Source organism: Plutella xylostella, chromosome 28 (assembly GCF_932276165.1).
Source record: "Plutella xylostella chromosome 28, ilPluXylo3.1, whole genome shotgun sequence".
Classification (NCBI taxonomy): domain Eukaryota; kingdom Metazoa; phylum Arthropoda; class Insecta; order Lepidoptera; family Plutellidae; genus Plutella; species Plutella xylostella.
Window position 1 is genome coordinate 7,093,703 of NC_064008.1, and position 15,971 is coordinate 7,109,673.

Genomic DNA, 15,971 nt, shown 5'->3' on the forward strand with positions numbered 1-15,971 from the left:
ATACTACATACATTAGTGTACTGGTTATAATAAAGTGACCTTGACTTATATAAAAAATAAAAATCCATCAAATTATAAATACAAAATGAAACAGTCTTCTAAAAACAAACAAAAATATTTTAGTATTAAAACTATTCGCGTCGAAGAGCACGTTTTTTAGCTTGGTTTCAATCTCGTTAATCTCGCGAGAACTCGCCTTTTTTCACTCCGAGATTAATCTCGCTCAGAAAGGCCGAGATCTCGCCAGATCTCGATCGAGATTGCATTCCCTAGTACCCATATTACAGGCTCCGCCTGGGTGGGGACGGATTTCCGCATATGAGATGACTGAGTTTAAAACGGGAGATGAATTATTCCTAAGTAAAATGTGCATATTTTTTGCGGACAATAACCAAAGCACAACATTAAGGCAGTTTAAGTATTCTCAAGTGAACATTTTAGTTGGTTGAAATTATTATTTGTGTTCCTCTTCCTACTTACGAAATTATAAAAAGGTCAACGATTGTGGCTATTCCTGACGCCAAATCCCTTAAGGTAAGGGTTTTGTACTACGCAACAAAGTTATCTTACAACCCGCAATACCTTTATTGCCTATACAATAAGAGCTATTTTCGCTACTAAAAACGGCAAGTAAAAAGTTGTGTAACGGCTGTAGGTGAAATAATAAATAGTAAAGGTTGAAAAATAAAGGAAGGGATAAGAAGCAAAAGGGGCCATTTTTTATGGTATTTAGTTTTATCTGTAACTTCACCATAGGAAATCCTTGGGCATGAAATTATGTTTGAAATTTCTGATACGGTGTCTCTGTGTAATATATTTGGTTACCTATAATATTACCTTGACTAGGTTTTCCCTCTTATTTAGATTCGAAAGATTGCACTGATGTAGTATGTTGCTTGAGGTATAGTAAAGTCTGCTGAAAACCCGATAATTGTTGGGGTAGACACATTCTCAAATTATATGTCAGGTTGAAGTCTACGGGGATTCTGAGAACAGTATGTTATTTTGTCGCGCTTCGTGGAAAAATCAGTCCATGTGGCACTTTATGCAAACACGTCAATATTTCATCGACATGTCTAAAAATATCTGAAGTAAATCGCTAATTCAGTCAATAAACAAGGTTTTCTTTGCTCACAATACTAAATAATGACTTTTGGACGAAATCCAAATTTGTTTTCGCTAATGAATGAAAGTTCTATGGCGGGATTTCGCCTTAATGAATCATTTTAGAGCTGAGTAGACTAATGACCCACGGAACTGGGTTTAGTTTGAAGACAATGTCTATGGATAATATACCTCTTGAATAAAACATTGCTTAGCTAGATGACAATTGGATATGTAAATTTTATTTTTCATTATTCGTTATATCAAAAACTACGTCGTTAGGTTAGTGACTGAAGTGTCTGGAAAACAAAAAAGACAAAACAAGGCGCAAATTTCAAAGCACATCAGAAATATAAAAGCAATAGAATTATGTTCAAATAAATTTAACAATGTTTGTATGTTAAAATCCCAATTGGGGCCATTTGGTGTCGGTTTCATTAAAGTGGAACTTTTTCAGAGCTCGCCAGTATAGTATATCTAAAATAATTATGTACAAAGGCTATGTAGGCGCCAATACAAGCTATAGTCACGCCATAAATTCGTTAAATATATGGCGTCTCACGGGATGAAACATATCCCGACTTCTTGAAACTAATGGCTTGACCTTTTTTGAGTTATTTATTTGTTAAAATCTCTGACAAGGGTGCGTCGGAAGGTGTGAACCTTCTTTTGGTTTGACTTTATCGCTAACCTTTTTGATTTCGAACGAAAAGGGTAGGTCTTATGAGTTTAAATAGGGTTTTGTGTTCAAAACTAACGTCTTCACAACCCGGTTCCCCAAAACTACTGTTTGACGAAGTTAAATTCGCCGAAAACGTCATTGGCCAGTCATCACGACCCATCACGTCCCCACTGCTGGGGCACGGGTCTCCTTCCAATGAAGGAAGGGTTTTAGGCCTAGTCCACCACGCTGGCATAGTGCGGGTTGGTGGAAAACTAACGTACCGTGGTGTATTTCCGACCGCGTAGAAAAATTAGAAATAATATATCGTCTAAAATATTTTCTATTGTATTGTTCATTTTATTCAGTACAAGTTATTATCCAAACTTCCTTACTTAATATTATATGTGTGAAAGTAACTATATCTGTCTGTCTGTCTGCCTGTCTGTATGTTACTCTTTCACGCCAAACCTACTGAACGGATTTGAATGAAATTTGGTACAGATATGGTCTAGACCTTGAGAAAAAACATAGGCTACCTTATAAGGAATTCTCACAGGAAAACTTTTTAAGGCGAAGCGCGTGGGAACAGCTATTACTAAATATAAATAACACAGCGATTCAAACAATGATATGATTTGCATTAGGTATTTCTACTTTTCTGTATTCAAATGGGTTGATATTACGGTTCGAGTTTCAGTCTAAAACCTAAAATTCATGCAAATATTAATCATAAAATTTAACGGAACCATTAAGGGTGTAAAATTAAGTATAAAATATATACTGTTTGGAATCCCAGCAGTAAATATATAATATCTCAACATTTTATTATTATTACACAGCTATTTTTCTCAGAATACCTAAACCGATAGTAAGTATACATTTTCGAATAATAATATATAAGTCCCACTTACAAAATGTCTAAATGAAATTACTCCAATATTTTCGTTTTTACACTCACGGGCAAAGAAACAGTTCCACTTTCAAAATGCAGATACCAAATGGTCCCGTTTTTTAAAAACATTTTATATAGGAAGTTTGAACAAATTATTTACGTTTTTAGTTGGTAATATTTTGATAAATATACTTAAATATTGCAGAAGGCGTCGCTAAGTTAGTTTTATCCGTTTAGAAGTAATTTGGTTATTTTCTCAATGGAACTTTTTCATTGCCCGTGAGTGTAGTTGGTAGGTAATATTCTGATGTGCTTTTAAATGTTCTTCAATATTGCAGACGGCGTCACTAAGGTAGTATTTTCCGTTTAGTAATACTTTGGTGCCATTGTCACTGGTTTTTTTTTTACTTCTGGCGAATGTAGAAGCGTCCGTAGTCGAGCGGGCTTCAGTGATCGTAACTGATCACTGAGATTAAGCAACAACTGGCACGGTCAGTCATTGGATGGGTGACCGATTTCAAATGGTTCTTTTCCGGAAGCTTCCGTGCTTCGGACGGCACGTTAAGCCGTGGGTCCCGGTTGCTGCTTCGGCAGCAGTCGTTAAGCCTAGTCAGAGGCCTTCGGGCGGCTTGAAAACATCTGACAGACGGGTTGCCCACTTACCCGACAACTCTCTCAGCACAAGCTTGCTTGTGTTGGGGCCACCAACCCGCACTTGGCCAGCGTGGTGGACTAGGCCTAAACCCTTCCTTCATTGGAAGGAGACCCATGCCCCAGCAGTGGGGACGTAATGGGTCGTGGTGAATGTATTAAAAGAATGGGCGGAAATGCTTAGACTTGTGAATGAAGGAATTACACCAAACCTAGCTAGAACGGCTAGCACGGGGCGCATAAGAAGACGTGACAAAAGTTTTGCATCGAGCTCACTCATATCGCATAGCCTCATGAGCGAGCTCAACGTATAACTTTTATCATATCTTTATTGCTCCCCGTGCTAGCCATTCAGGAGTTACCCTGTATCACGGAAATCGCCGCGAAAAAGGAGGAATACACGCTCAAGGTTAGGTCAGGAAAATGAATGCATAATGGTTATACCTCTACAGTGCAAACAGTACAAAAATTACGTTACTTGAGGTGCCTATAAATTTGAATCTATAGCAAAGTAAGAAAAATTCAAAAGATATATTATAAACCTAGTAATTCAATTGAGTCTGTAATAACATCTTAAAAAATCATGGAGATAATAATATATTTAGAAGTAGAAAATCGTTTTCTCTTTTCGACGAGCAAGTGCTACACTTTCCTCTTAAGATAATGGGCGCAAAACCTTAGACCTGTGCATAATTACTATCATCATCATCATCATCATTAGCCTATAGCAGTCCACTGCTGGACGTAGGTCTATCCCAAGGCACGCCACTGGATGCGATCTTTAACTTTCCTTTTGATAATTATTATACAGTGCTCAATGAATGAAGACATGGGTGATGCGGAAATGTCGTGGGCGTGGTGGGCGGACCAAGATCGTTAATTTAAGAGGCTCTTGATTCGACCTCTCCCGCGTCCATAGGAAATGGGTACGTAAATTTTGGGTCGTTTTTTGATCCGTAAGTAGTTAACTTAACCATTGGTGTCAAATCTTTAAAGGTAAGTGTCCACCTATTGGTATCTTACGTATTGCACCAAACATACTTATTTATAATTAATGTAGGTACCTAATGAGAAATGGCGTTGGCAATGCCGATGAAGTGGACGTACTTGTGTGAATTTCTGTACATAGAATACTGATTCCGATGTGTCAGTTGCTTACGATACCCATATGTTGACGCTTCGCTAGAATTTGAAAGTTCGCGCACACACACACACACACACACACACACACACACACACACACACACACACACACACACACACACACACACACACACACACACACACACACACACACACACACACACACACACACACACACACACACACACACACGCACACACACACACACACCACTAAGGGCTACTTTTTAGGTTTCGGCTTAGTATACCCTTTTTGCAACACCCTGTATAGCAGATGCGCCTATGTCCTGTGGTCTGTATCCTACATTGTGTGGTCCCCACTTATATTTTCTTCCGACCACAAGGGCAAAGGCCGTGAAAGTTTATTCACCGTTGAGAATTAAAGCCACAACCACCACGGGTCTCTGCTGTCGGTACTATTCTACGCATAGCTTGCTCAGTGTATGCCAGTTATGTGGTAAAACACTTGCGTGCATTGAAAAAGTTCCATTTAAAATAGCACCTATATTATATTACTCCTAAACAGAAAACAGTAGGTTCATGATGCCGTCTGCAATATTGAAGTACATTTTAACAGAGCATCAGAATGTTACCATTTTTTTATTTAAAATTTCGTTCGTTTGGTGTCGGCATTTTATTACTTGCGTGTGTAGATGTAGGTACCTTTTTAAAGTATAGTGCTTTCAGCGTAAAAAGCTATGAAAGCTGTACCTTTCAGATCACACATTATGAACTAAACTTAACCGCTTAGCGTTTAATCTAAAACCACTATAAATACCTAAGTATACATCGTAATAGTTTATAATTAAAGTCATTATTACTCCCGTAATAGTTCTATCGAACTCTATTAACACTTCGGATGAGGGCCTCTTTCGTTCAGTTAGGAATTAAGGCTGGCTTATTTTATGCTAAAACGGCAAATATTTTATGTAAATATAAATTTAAAATACGTAAGTTATATTAATTGTTATCAACATCTCGAATTAGACGTGTCATTTTTAGTGGAGATTGCCTCTATATTTTATAAGTATATAGAAAAAACATATTATTTTATCCTGTTGATTTTCTGGTATAAAATGCTCATAATATCTATTATCAAATCAATCATCAAAATTACGTTATGGATTAATAAACTAAAGTAGCTGGATCAGGATGACCTAAAATGGTCTATGTGGTGTTATGTCATGACATAATATCATGTTATTATGTACTCGTATGTAATTTATGGCACGTTTAAAATGTGCCATAGATGAAACCAACCCTTATAAGTAAAGTTAATATCACCGCGCATATAAGTGGGTGCTTCGTAAACGCATGCAACTTGCGAGCTGCGATTAATCCGATATGCTTCCTTATAAATAAAAACATGCATATTCTAATTAAAAGAGTACTATAATTACTTTATGTGTTATGTGTTGTGAATACAGGGGCTGAAAGATAAAGATGGCATCCAGTGGCGTGCTTTGGGAGAGGCCTGCGTCCAGCAGTGGACTTCTATAGACTGATGATGATGAAAAGTACGTCCAAATTTGTAATTATATTATGACTGCAAAAATCCGGAGAGTGGAAAGTCCATTTAAATAAGAGTCTTGGTTCTGAACGATGGAAATGCTTTTTTTTAAAATTGAATTCAATATTTGCAATAACTACATACAATCAAATTACACAAAATACACCACGTTGCCTTATCCACACATATCAGTGTTTTAAAGTGATCGTACCTTGACAAACACTTGACTCCTATAGCCGTGTAGAAGCTCTCTAGTGGAGTATTAAACTAGCTGGCGCTGATATCAATACCCCTTTATTAATCAGATAAAGTTTTCATAAATTACTATTCACGATCGTATGCATAAAATAGATTTAATTTGATCAAATTATTAGAAATGGGTAATTTGCTTATTATTTGTATTTATTATAGAAAAGAATGTAAGTTTATAGATCACCAAGTATATGTTTAAAACCTACTCAATGTAATGTATGTAGCAAATCTGGTGGATTGTGGTAAGCAAAACTAAATAAGAACAATTAAGTATATTGAAGTATGGATAAAATTATAGGTAGGTATTTTATTTTCGTTATAGTTATGGATCATTAATAAAAAAATATTTACACTGATAAAAGTAAAACAATTTTATTTAAACAAAAAAAAAAGTATTAAAGAATATGAATTGAAATGTGATTTTAGTACAATTAGTATTTAATTAAAAAACAATCGCATATTCAAGGATTATTAAAGAGAAAATTATTCAAACAAAAAGTCTTTGTCGTCGGTTTCAGAGAAGAAGTTGATTTTATCAATAGTGTGAGCTCCCTCTGAAAAAATAAAACATGCATATTAAGAAAAAAATACATGGGTGTGTAAATAATGATTTTCAGATAGAGATAAATTTTCTAACATTTTGAACAACCACAGCTAGCCTAATAGCTAATTAGGGGCTAAATGATGATCAAATGAGCAAAGCTGAGGATTTTTTTTGATTAGATATGCAGTTGACGTGTGGAGAACTAATAAGTAGTGAGTAAGCGTAAAAAATGTACAGTCGAATTAAAAGACACATACCGATTTCAAACCAGACGTTAGCAGGGATACCAGACTCAGATCTGGCAGACACTAGAGCATGCCTGATTGCGAAGGCTACGGCGCAACCAAGGACCACTGCTGGCTCCGCAGTAGCTGAAATTAGACAAATAAATGTTAATATTCCATCATCATAAAACATCACGTCCACAATGAAGGAAGGGTTAAGCATAGTCCACCGCGCAGACTCAGTGCGGGTTGGTGGACCCCAACACAAGCAAGCAAGTGATGAGGGAGTAACAAATAAGTTACGCTACTTTTAAAACATAAACCTGTAATTGTGTAAGGGGCTACAGTAAAAGGTCACATAATGCCGGTATTGAAACAAGATAAATAAGAAAGAAAGAATAAGGTAATTTAGTTATTGAGACTAAAAATAAAATAAATGAACAAAAAAAAAGAAGATTTTCAAATAATAATGACGCAAAATAGATCCTAAATGGGTAACCAGTGGTAACAACATACAAACAAAATGATATCTATGCATAATAAATTATTGCAAATAAAAATTACCTTTAGATCCAAGAATACCAATATTATTGTAAGTGTCCCTCTCAAAGTGCACCCTAAAGTCTTGAGGGATGTCCCTCATGCCAGGCACATGGTAGGTCCATGTTCTGTCATTGGTCAGTTCACCAGTTTGTTGGTTGTAAGACAACTCTTCAGAGGTCCAATGACCTTGGGCCTGAATGAATGCACCTTCGATCTGAAAAAATAATCCATTCTATACTTAGTCCAAGCAGGTAACGAGATTTAAAAAAATGCAATATGGAACAGCTTGAAAGAGGCTAAAAGAATATGAAAAGAAATAAATTACCTGACCAACATCAATAGCTGGATTCATACTTTGACCAACGTCTTCTATGAGATCAACCCTGAGCACTTGTATCTCACCAGTCAAGATATCCACTTCAACTTCCACAAGGGCACCTCCGTAAATGTTGTACACATTTTGATCCTTCGACGTTATGTAACCGCTGGCAAACAAATTAATTTCCCTCTTGTAGGCTTCCTTAATCAACTCTTCCCAAGACACGTTGCCCAACTCATGTTTCAATGGCTCTAAACGCTCATTAATAACTTTGCTAGCCCTTATGGCTGACAGACATGTCATTTCAGTGGTAACACTTCCACCAGTCGTGAAAGCGTTCGGCGATGTGATGTTGTTAGTTGCCCTTATCTTAACCTTTTCCACGGGTATTTGTAGAGTGAAAGCAACCACCTGAGTCACTTTAGTTGTAAGACCTTGACCAATCTCTACACCTCCTGTGGTTACCACTACAGTACCGTCACTATTGTAGACGCTGACTGTAGCAATTGTGAACTCAGTAGGGTTAGGTTCCCATTTCATGGGTGCAAATCTGAATCCACGTTTCTTCCAACGGTTGTTCTGGTTGAAAGTCTCGACTTCTTGTTTGCGGTTAGCGTAGTCAGAACTGTCGATTAATTTGCCGATGGTAGTCTTCATTTCCTTTCCAGCGGTGTCAGTACCGATGTTTCTGGTACGGACTTCAACGGGGTCTAGATTCAGCTCATACGCTATCCTCTCCAGAATAAACTCAGCGGCAGTGATGACTTCCTGATGACCTAAAAAATATACATTAAATTTAAGCAACTAAGTTCGAGAATCGTATCCGGATAGGAAATTTAGGGACACTTATCACTGCCAAGTCGTTTATGTACTTACTAGAGCTTTTTTATTATAAAACAAATAAATACAATTTACCTGGAGATCTCATCCAACAGCTTCTAACTTTGTCAGTTCTGACATTGTATGCGGTAAAGTCCCATCGCAGTTTGTTGTAGCAATTTCCTACACTGGTCAAACCAAGTTCAAGGAACAGCTCATTAATAATCCAGCCAAGGTCTTCATAGAGACTGAAGTCACAATATTGGATCACACCATTGTCGTCGACACCCACCTATAACAAAAAACAATAAGTATAAGGGATGATACAGAGATATTGATAAAAAAATGTTACATGGAATTGATTGTTAGAAAGAATTGCAAACTTTACAATAGTGATACTGTACAATCAGGTGAACTTATTGCTAAAATCATTTTCTACTAGTCATATCTTAGACCGATAAAAAATATATAAGTTGGTATAGTATTCCAAATTACCTCATACTCTTGGAAGCAATTAGGCCTAGAACCAACAGTTCTCATGTTAGTAGTCAACGGTAAGATCAGTCGGCAAGGTCTGTTCAATTTGTAGGCCACTAAACTTGCAGCTACAGCTGTTAGAATTGATCTAGTAATCTTAGCTCCAAATGCACCGCCAACTCTCTTGATGCTTTGGTTCAGGCTGAAAAACAAATACAAAAATTAAAAGAAATTTTACTGAGAATAAACTGAACGAGTGTGCGATTGATACATCACTAGTACTAATGATACATTATTAGGAGGCCCCTCCCCTACACCCGCATACGGGCTGATGAAGATGATACACATAATAACAATAATAGTATAACAATATTCTTACTAGTTCATTGGTACATTGAGGGCTTCCGAGATGGTGAGTTGCATCGCATGAATCCATTGCGCGGACGCAGTGACATCAAGACCGTCATCAGACGGCTTCGAAACACAGACTTGCTTCTCCATGTGTACGTGGTACTGAGCATGGGCGAAGCTTGTTCCCTTGATAACTTTAGTAGTTGCATCGCCCCGGCTTTGTGATGGCACGTTGATAAGTTTCACCGTACGATCTGCGTCATTCTTAGCTACTTTCACGTCAAGGACTGGTGTGCCCACGTTTTTGTACGTAACGTTTACAAGTTTAGCATTCCTCACTGCTTCTTCTTCTGAGTTACATACAATAAGAGCTACAGGTTGACTGTGATATTTAACCTGTCCACTGCAGAGGAGTTCTTCAGGTTTGAAGTTGTATTCTGGCAGCATAGTGGGTGTGTGCGTGTTGTTTCCAGGAATGTCCTTTGCCGTGTAGATAGCAACTACACCAGGGAGAGCCTAAAATTGACAAATTGTTAATGAATATGAAACATGTTATTTATGCAGTCGATCATAAACTCTAACATAGAACAGAAAATTTAACGTCTTTACATAGGTAAATTTAAGATTTATGCCTTCAGAATAGCAAGCAATTTAATTTCATTATGTACCTAAATTCACCATTGGTGAACAAAAACATTTTGCCTTTCCACAGTCGATATTTTGTTAAAATAATATTGAATATAAATATAGTCCGCATTTTCCTTACCATTGCTCCTTCAATATCGATAGTATCGATCTCTCCCACAGCCACGGTGCTGAGAACGAACGCAGCAAACACTTCTTTGTTCATCCTCGGCGTGTCGTCTGCGAACGGAGCTTCACCAGAGCATTGGAGCTAGAAATCACAAAACAAATATTATAAATAAATGAACAATAAACAATAAAGAAGTGTCACAGGGCGGCCATATATGCCGGATAACCAATCTCCAATGTGTTAAACGAGGTCTCGAGTGAAGACCACGAACTTAGAAGACCACTAGCGTAGCGTAGGACGCCTTCAGACCCGCTGGGCCGAAGACCTTAGCCATGTAGCTGGTATTAAAGAGTTAGTGCTGTAACGCTTCATGAGAGAGACCTATGCGCAGTAGACAGCAGTAGATGAATAGTGAATAAAGATGATGATGATGATCTTAGCTTAATTAAGGTTTTACAAATGGGTTTATGAAAAATAATATCCAACTTACCAATCCTTCTACTTTCGGTATAGCTTGAGTCAACGGATACAAAGAAGGTTTCGTATCGTAAACCTGTACTGCTTGAGACACTGGACGTGTTTGATTCAAGATGGTGGCTCCAGATTGGAAACGAGCATTCAACGTATCAGAAGGATATAACGACAACAAACTCTGAAATAGAAAATATAGCAAATTATTAAAATTGTTGGTACAGGATCTAAAGAAAATACCTAATATTATTGTAGAAAACCAACTCCAATTAAGCGTACGGCTAGTAAGACGATTGGTCATCAATTAGGTTAAGGATAACATAATTGTAATGATATTGTGCAGAAAACGATGTTTATCTTTAAAATAAAAGTATCACTTTTTTGTATTTGATTACCAACCTTATAAAACAGACCCAAAGAAATCTTCTTCTTTGAGTTTGTCACCAACTCAGCACCGGCTGCTGGTATCAACTCGTTTTTCAAGATACCCAAAGCTCTTTGTAAGGTATCGTTTGTGAAAAGTGATTTTCCTTTCAGGAATTCTTCGGTATTAGTAGCATGGATGAATGTGCTACTGATGGCTCCATATACAATTCTCGCTTCCAAAACTGTAGCGTTGTCTGCATCGAGCTTGTATAAGAACGCAGCGTTTACTTTGGCACTTGCGTTTTGAGATCTTGGCATTATCTATTGAAAATAAAATTGATGTAGGTAAGTAGGTGGAATACCCAAGGAGAGACTTTTGTCCTACAGTGGGACACAGTAGGCTAAAAGCTTAATGGCTTTTAAAATAAAAATTATAGAAAATACCTTGTACGATACAAATTTATCATTTGCACCAAGGGGTGGGATCACAATGTTCTTGATTAGTTTTTCTTTCATGTCAGTTTTTAAGAAATCTGTTGGTGTTACTTCTTCTTCACCACTGGCGGAAACTAAAAACGAAAAAAAGCAACGAGGTATTTTTATGGATTTTCAAATTCATTATCATTTTCAAATATAGATTATAAACTTACCGAGAGTGAACATAGCGCCAACAGTTTCAAACAATAGGAAGAAATCTGAGGCGTTGCCGTTGTCGTTATATTTCAACATGAGGTTTCCACCTACAGTTCCAAGCTGTTAAAGTAAGTTAAAATATAATTAATTAACTTGTCAAAAAGTTACATAGAGATTTGTTTTATTCAATCTAATTATTTACACCAACTTATGATTATAAAAAAATGCATATTTTTTGCAATAGGACACCGATAACATCGGTTCTACTAAGCAAGAAAATAAATAGATAAATCAGATTGTTACCTTTCTAGCTCATACTTAGGAAGGACAAAAAGACATACATTTTTGATCGCCGTATTAGCAACCCATTCCAAATGTTCGAGGAACTTTTTCAGATATTCAAAACCTTCTTGACTGGAGACTTCAGTGAAAATGTCAACGTAATCTTGCATAGTGTTGCCAGCGCCAATGATGAGGTTTTGATCAGTAGTGTAGCCTTTGAGTTCCACAACGTTGTTGATATCAATGATCACGGGCGGCATTTCAAGGACTGGGTATAAACCTGCATACAAAATATTTAATTTGAGTATAGGTATAGTTTGTTAAATACACTGAGGGTGTGATAGAGGGTAGGATAAAGTGGCGTGGCATGACGCACAAAGCTAACCTTTAATAAGGAAAAGCCTAGGGAAAAGACGGAAATACACCAGCGACGTAAAAAAATAATTTCCGATTAACATTTTGGTACCTATAAATATTAAATATTATTACCTTTTCCAGTGTTCCCACCAAGGAGCATGTAAGCTTCTCCCGAAGTCTCTTGGAAGGCGTCAAAAACGTCCTGCAACTTGTAAGCGGTGAACCATTTCTTGTTATCCCTGAGCACAAATTTCTTCGGGACCCCAGCATCATCCTGGCTGACCATACACCATTCGTTCTCGCAACATTTAGTAGCACAACCATTCGACTTGGTCCTCGGAACGATGGCCAAATCTTCCATGTCACTAACCGACGGGTTGCTCTCGTCTTTCCTGGCGAGTTTCTTGAAGGCCGTCAAGATCGGTCGGTAGCCGGTGCAGCGGCAGATGTTTCCTCCGAAGTACTTCTCCACTTCCATCGGTGAGATGTCTTCCGGCTTCTTATTGTCCAGCAAGCTATTGAAAGAATAATCTTTACTACAGGTCCTTAATAATGTATAATGAATGTATAATAAAGTCCGTCTCTATTCTTATTGAAACAAGTCTTCACTTTTGTGTTAAGGACAGAATCCTATATTGGTTTATCTTGATGAAAACTAAGTCGCCAATTCCTGTCTAGGCGTTCGAGCAGTCATGCAGTTATGCATTTTACAATAAGCATTTTGTAAATCTACATTGCATTCTCCATAACCGCTACAATCACCATGATACAAAGATCGAATAATAACTATCATCCTTATCATCGTCGTATAGACGACTGAATGGTGTAGTGGTAAGTGACCCTGGTTGCTATGCCGAAGGTCCCGGGTTCGGTTCCTGGCCGGGGCAGATATTTGTTTAAAGACAGGTACTTAATGTACATACTCAGGTCTTCGGGTCCTCGCGTTTATATATCTGGGTTGATATATCCGCTGTCCGATACCCATGTTACAGGCTCTGCCTAATTTGCGGTCACATGGCTGTGTGTGAGATTTCCCTCATAATTATCATCAGATAACCTGTGATGGAACTGTTACCTGTGCATGCTCATGACCCATCCCGGCGAGCACATCCCGCACTGTGTGCCGTTGTTCTCCGCCAGCGTGGTCTGCACCTCGCTGTACCCCTTCAGCCGGTTGCCTACCCCTTCCACCGTCGTGATCTCCCAGTTGTCGCATGCTGAGATTGGTACCAGGCACTGTGGATGGAAAAGATGCGTTGTTTATTGAAAAACTTATGATTTATTAAAACAGCTATATAAAAACATTTGGAAAATCGGTTCGGCCCTTTGGGAGCTACGCTCCATATACACACGCAAACATACACAGACACGTTAAACTTATAAGATCTCTCTTTCTATAGGGGGTTATAACAATAGATGCCAGAATAACTTTAAACGCTAGTAAGCCGCGTGAAAAGCTTGTAAACAAATTCAATAAAAGTATTTACAAGTGTGCACGTAAGGATCTACTATCCTGACATGATAACCGTACCGTAGAAGAAGAAGAAAAAGAAACAGAAGAAGCAAAGAAGCTAATGAAGCTGAAGATTTAAACCAACTCACAGAGTAAACCGCCTTGCTCTTCCCTCCAGGAGTCTTCACAGCAGTCACGGTGCAGGCGCCACAGCTGCCCTCGCGGCACATGTACTTGGTGCCTCGCAGCTCCAGCTCTTTACGCAGGTAGTCCACAAGGAAAGTGTCTGAACGCACCTCATTGCCGACTGTGAACAGAAGTAGAATTAACTAGCTGATCTCACGAGCTTCGCTTCGCCTTAAAATGTTTTCCCGTGGCAATTCCGGGATAAAAAGTATCATATTTATGTGTTAATCCAGGGTGTCAGCTAAGCCCATACTTACCAAATTTAATTAAAATCGGTTCAGCCGTTAACCGTTAACCAACATGTACACACACTCATAAACTTTCGCATTAATGATATTATTTGTAGGATAACCTAACCAATGTTAAAAAAAACGATATACAGCACTGAAAGTAGCATAACTTTAGAACGGCTAAGGCGGTTTTGATAAAATACAGCTCCTTGCGCAGGTTGTCCACAAGGAACGTGTCTGAGCGCACTTAATTGCCGACTGGGAAGAGAAGGAGATTAATAACCGAAGCTGGGACAATTACTAATGCTGAAATTCATGGTACCATACGGACAGCACCTTAACTACCAGTTTCAATACTCTATCCATCTATAACTGACAGTTACTTTGATACGACTTTGACACATAAAAAGTAGCTGTCAAAATCATATTATTATGAGAGTAACTGTCAGCTCCCGATAGATAGAGTTAGTGAAAATGGCAGTAAGCAGCATTGCTTATTTGTCTAATCTACGATGATGATGCTGCTTAAGGATTGTTAATTTCTAATGTTTCGATGGTGGTAAGGCACCTGGACATTATATTGTATTTATTTAATTCCACAAATAGAAAGCCAATGTTTGTCAGAGTCATTAAGGCTACTCTTTGAGTAGGAAAAATGATTGTCCATTATTAGTCGCATATAACCCTACAAATTGCGTAGAATGAGCGCAGACAACGTCAGACGTTGACTCTCCCTCTCCACCTTCAGTGAACTTGGATTCATAGAGAGATAACTGTTATTAATCAAATGAAAAAAAAAAACACGCGCTCACGCCTTGTACTAATGTACTCCCTTGCGGGGTAGGCAGAGGTGCATTGCTGCACCCACTTTTCGCCAGAGTGTTATGTTAGTCCCAATGTAATAGGGCCCGGGCCTATTGCCATTTTTCGGGCACATCCATGACCCGAGAACAGATATCTGTGTTTAAACAAATATCTGCCCCAGCCGGGAATCGAACCCGGGACCATCGGCTCAGTAGTCAGGTCACTAACCACTACGCCATTCGGTCGTCAGATGAGTTAGCACAATTACAGTACATTGTTGTAGCGCTTCTTGGAAGAGACCTATGTTTAGTAGTTAGCGATTACGGGCTGATGATGATGAATAATTTCCCAATCACTTGTCTTTGCCAAAATGTGCACGATTAACACAAACAAATGAAAAAGTATTTACCAGAGAATTGCTCTCCGTTTACGGTGAAATTTATTCGAGACATAATTTAAAAACACAGACACACTTCGGACCACCGACCACAGAACGCCGCCTTGTTCAAAACGCTTTTGAACTGTACATTTACGGAAGATCCTAACATTTATATGAGGCTAAAAACTCAATATTTGAACAAATGAATGCAGGAATTCATTTAGGCAACGGCTGCATACTTTATTTCTAATTTACTTCCGCCACTCATTATTATGTAAAGTGCAATTTAAACGGTAATTATATTATCTTCCGTCCACACAGATCGTTCGATACTGACATATAGTTTGCAACTGTGTAAATAGATTGAATTTTAACAGATTGTGGTGAAACGAACATTTATATCGGTCAAAAATGTATCCATCAAAACATCTTTGGATTGCGTTAAGAAAAGTAAAACAGGTTATATTTTTGTATTAACTTTAACTTCTTGGAGTAGCTGATCATGATATTATATTCAATTATTCGGTAAGATGATGATAATATCTTATTTCTTCGGTTATATAA

At 38.0% G+C, this 15,971-nt stretch overlaps 1 protein-coding gene across 1 annotated transcript; it reads right to left on the minus strand.

Annotated features, from left to right (window-relative positions):
• Positions 1–6,561: 6,561 nt before the first annotated feature.
• On the minus strand, positions 6,562–15,578 carry LOC105383938 (aldehyde oxidase 1). The gene is made up of 17 exons (XM_038111235.2): positions 15,438–15,578; positions 13,958–14,115; positions 13,431–13,591; positions 12,488–12,870; positions 12,058–12,278; positions 11,734–11,836; positions 11,528–11,652; positions 11,117–11,404; positions 10,737–10,898; positions 10,259–10,387; positions 9,521–10,008; positions 9,160–9,343; positions 8,761–8,956; positions 7,852–8,621; positions 7,548–7,740; positions 7,017–7,130; positions 6,562–6,769 (listed from the first exon to the last, which is right to left on the minus strand). Exons 1-17 carry the CDS (start codon positions 15,478–15,480, stop codon positions 6,699–6,701), a joined length of 3,789 nt encoding a protein of 1,262 aa, XP_037967163.2. The 5' UTR covers positions 15,481–15,578; the 3' UTR covers positions 6,562–6,698.
• Positions 15,579–15,971: the final 393 nt, after the last annotated feature.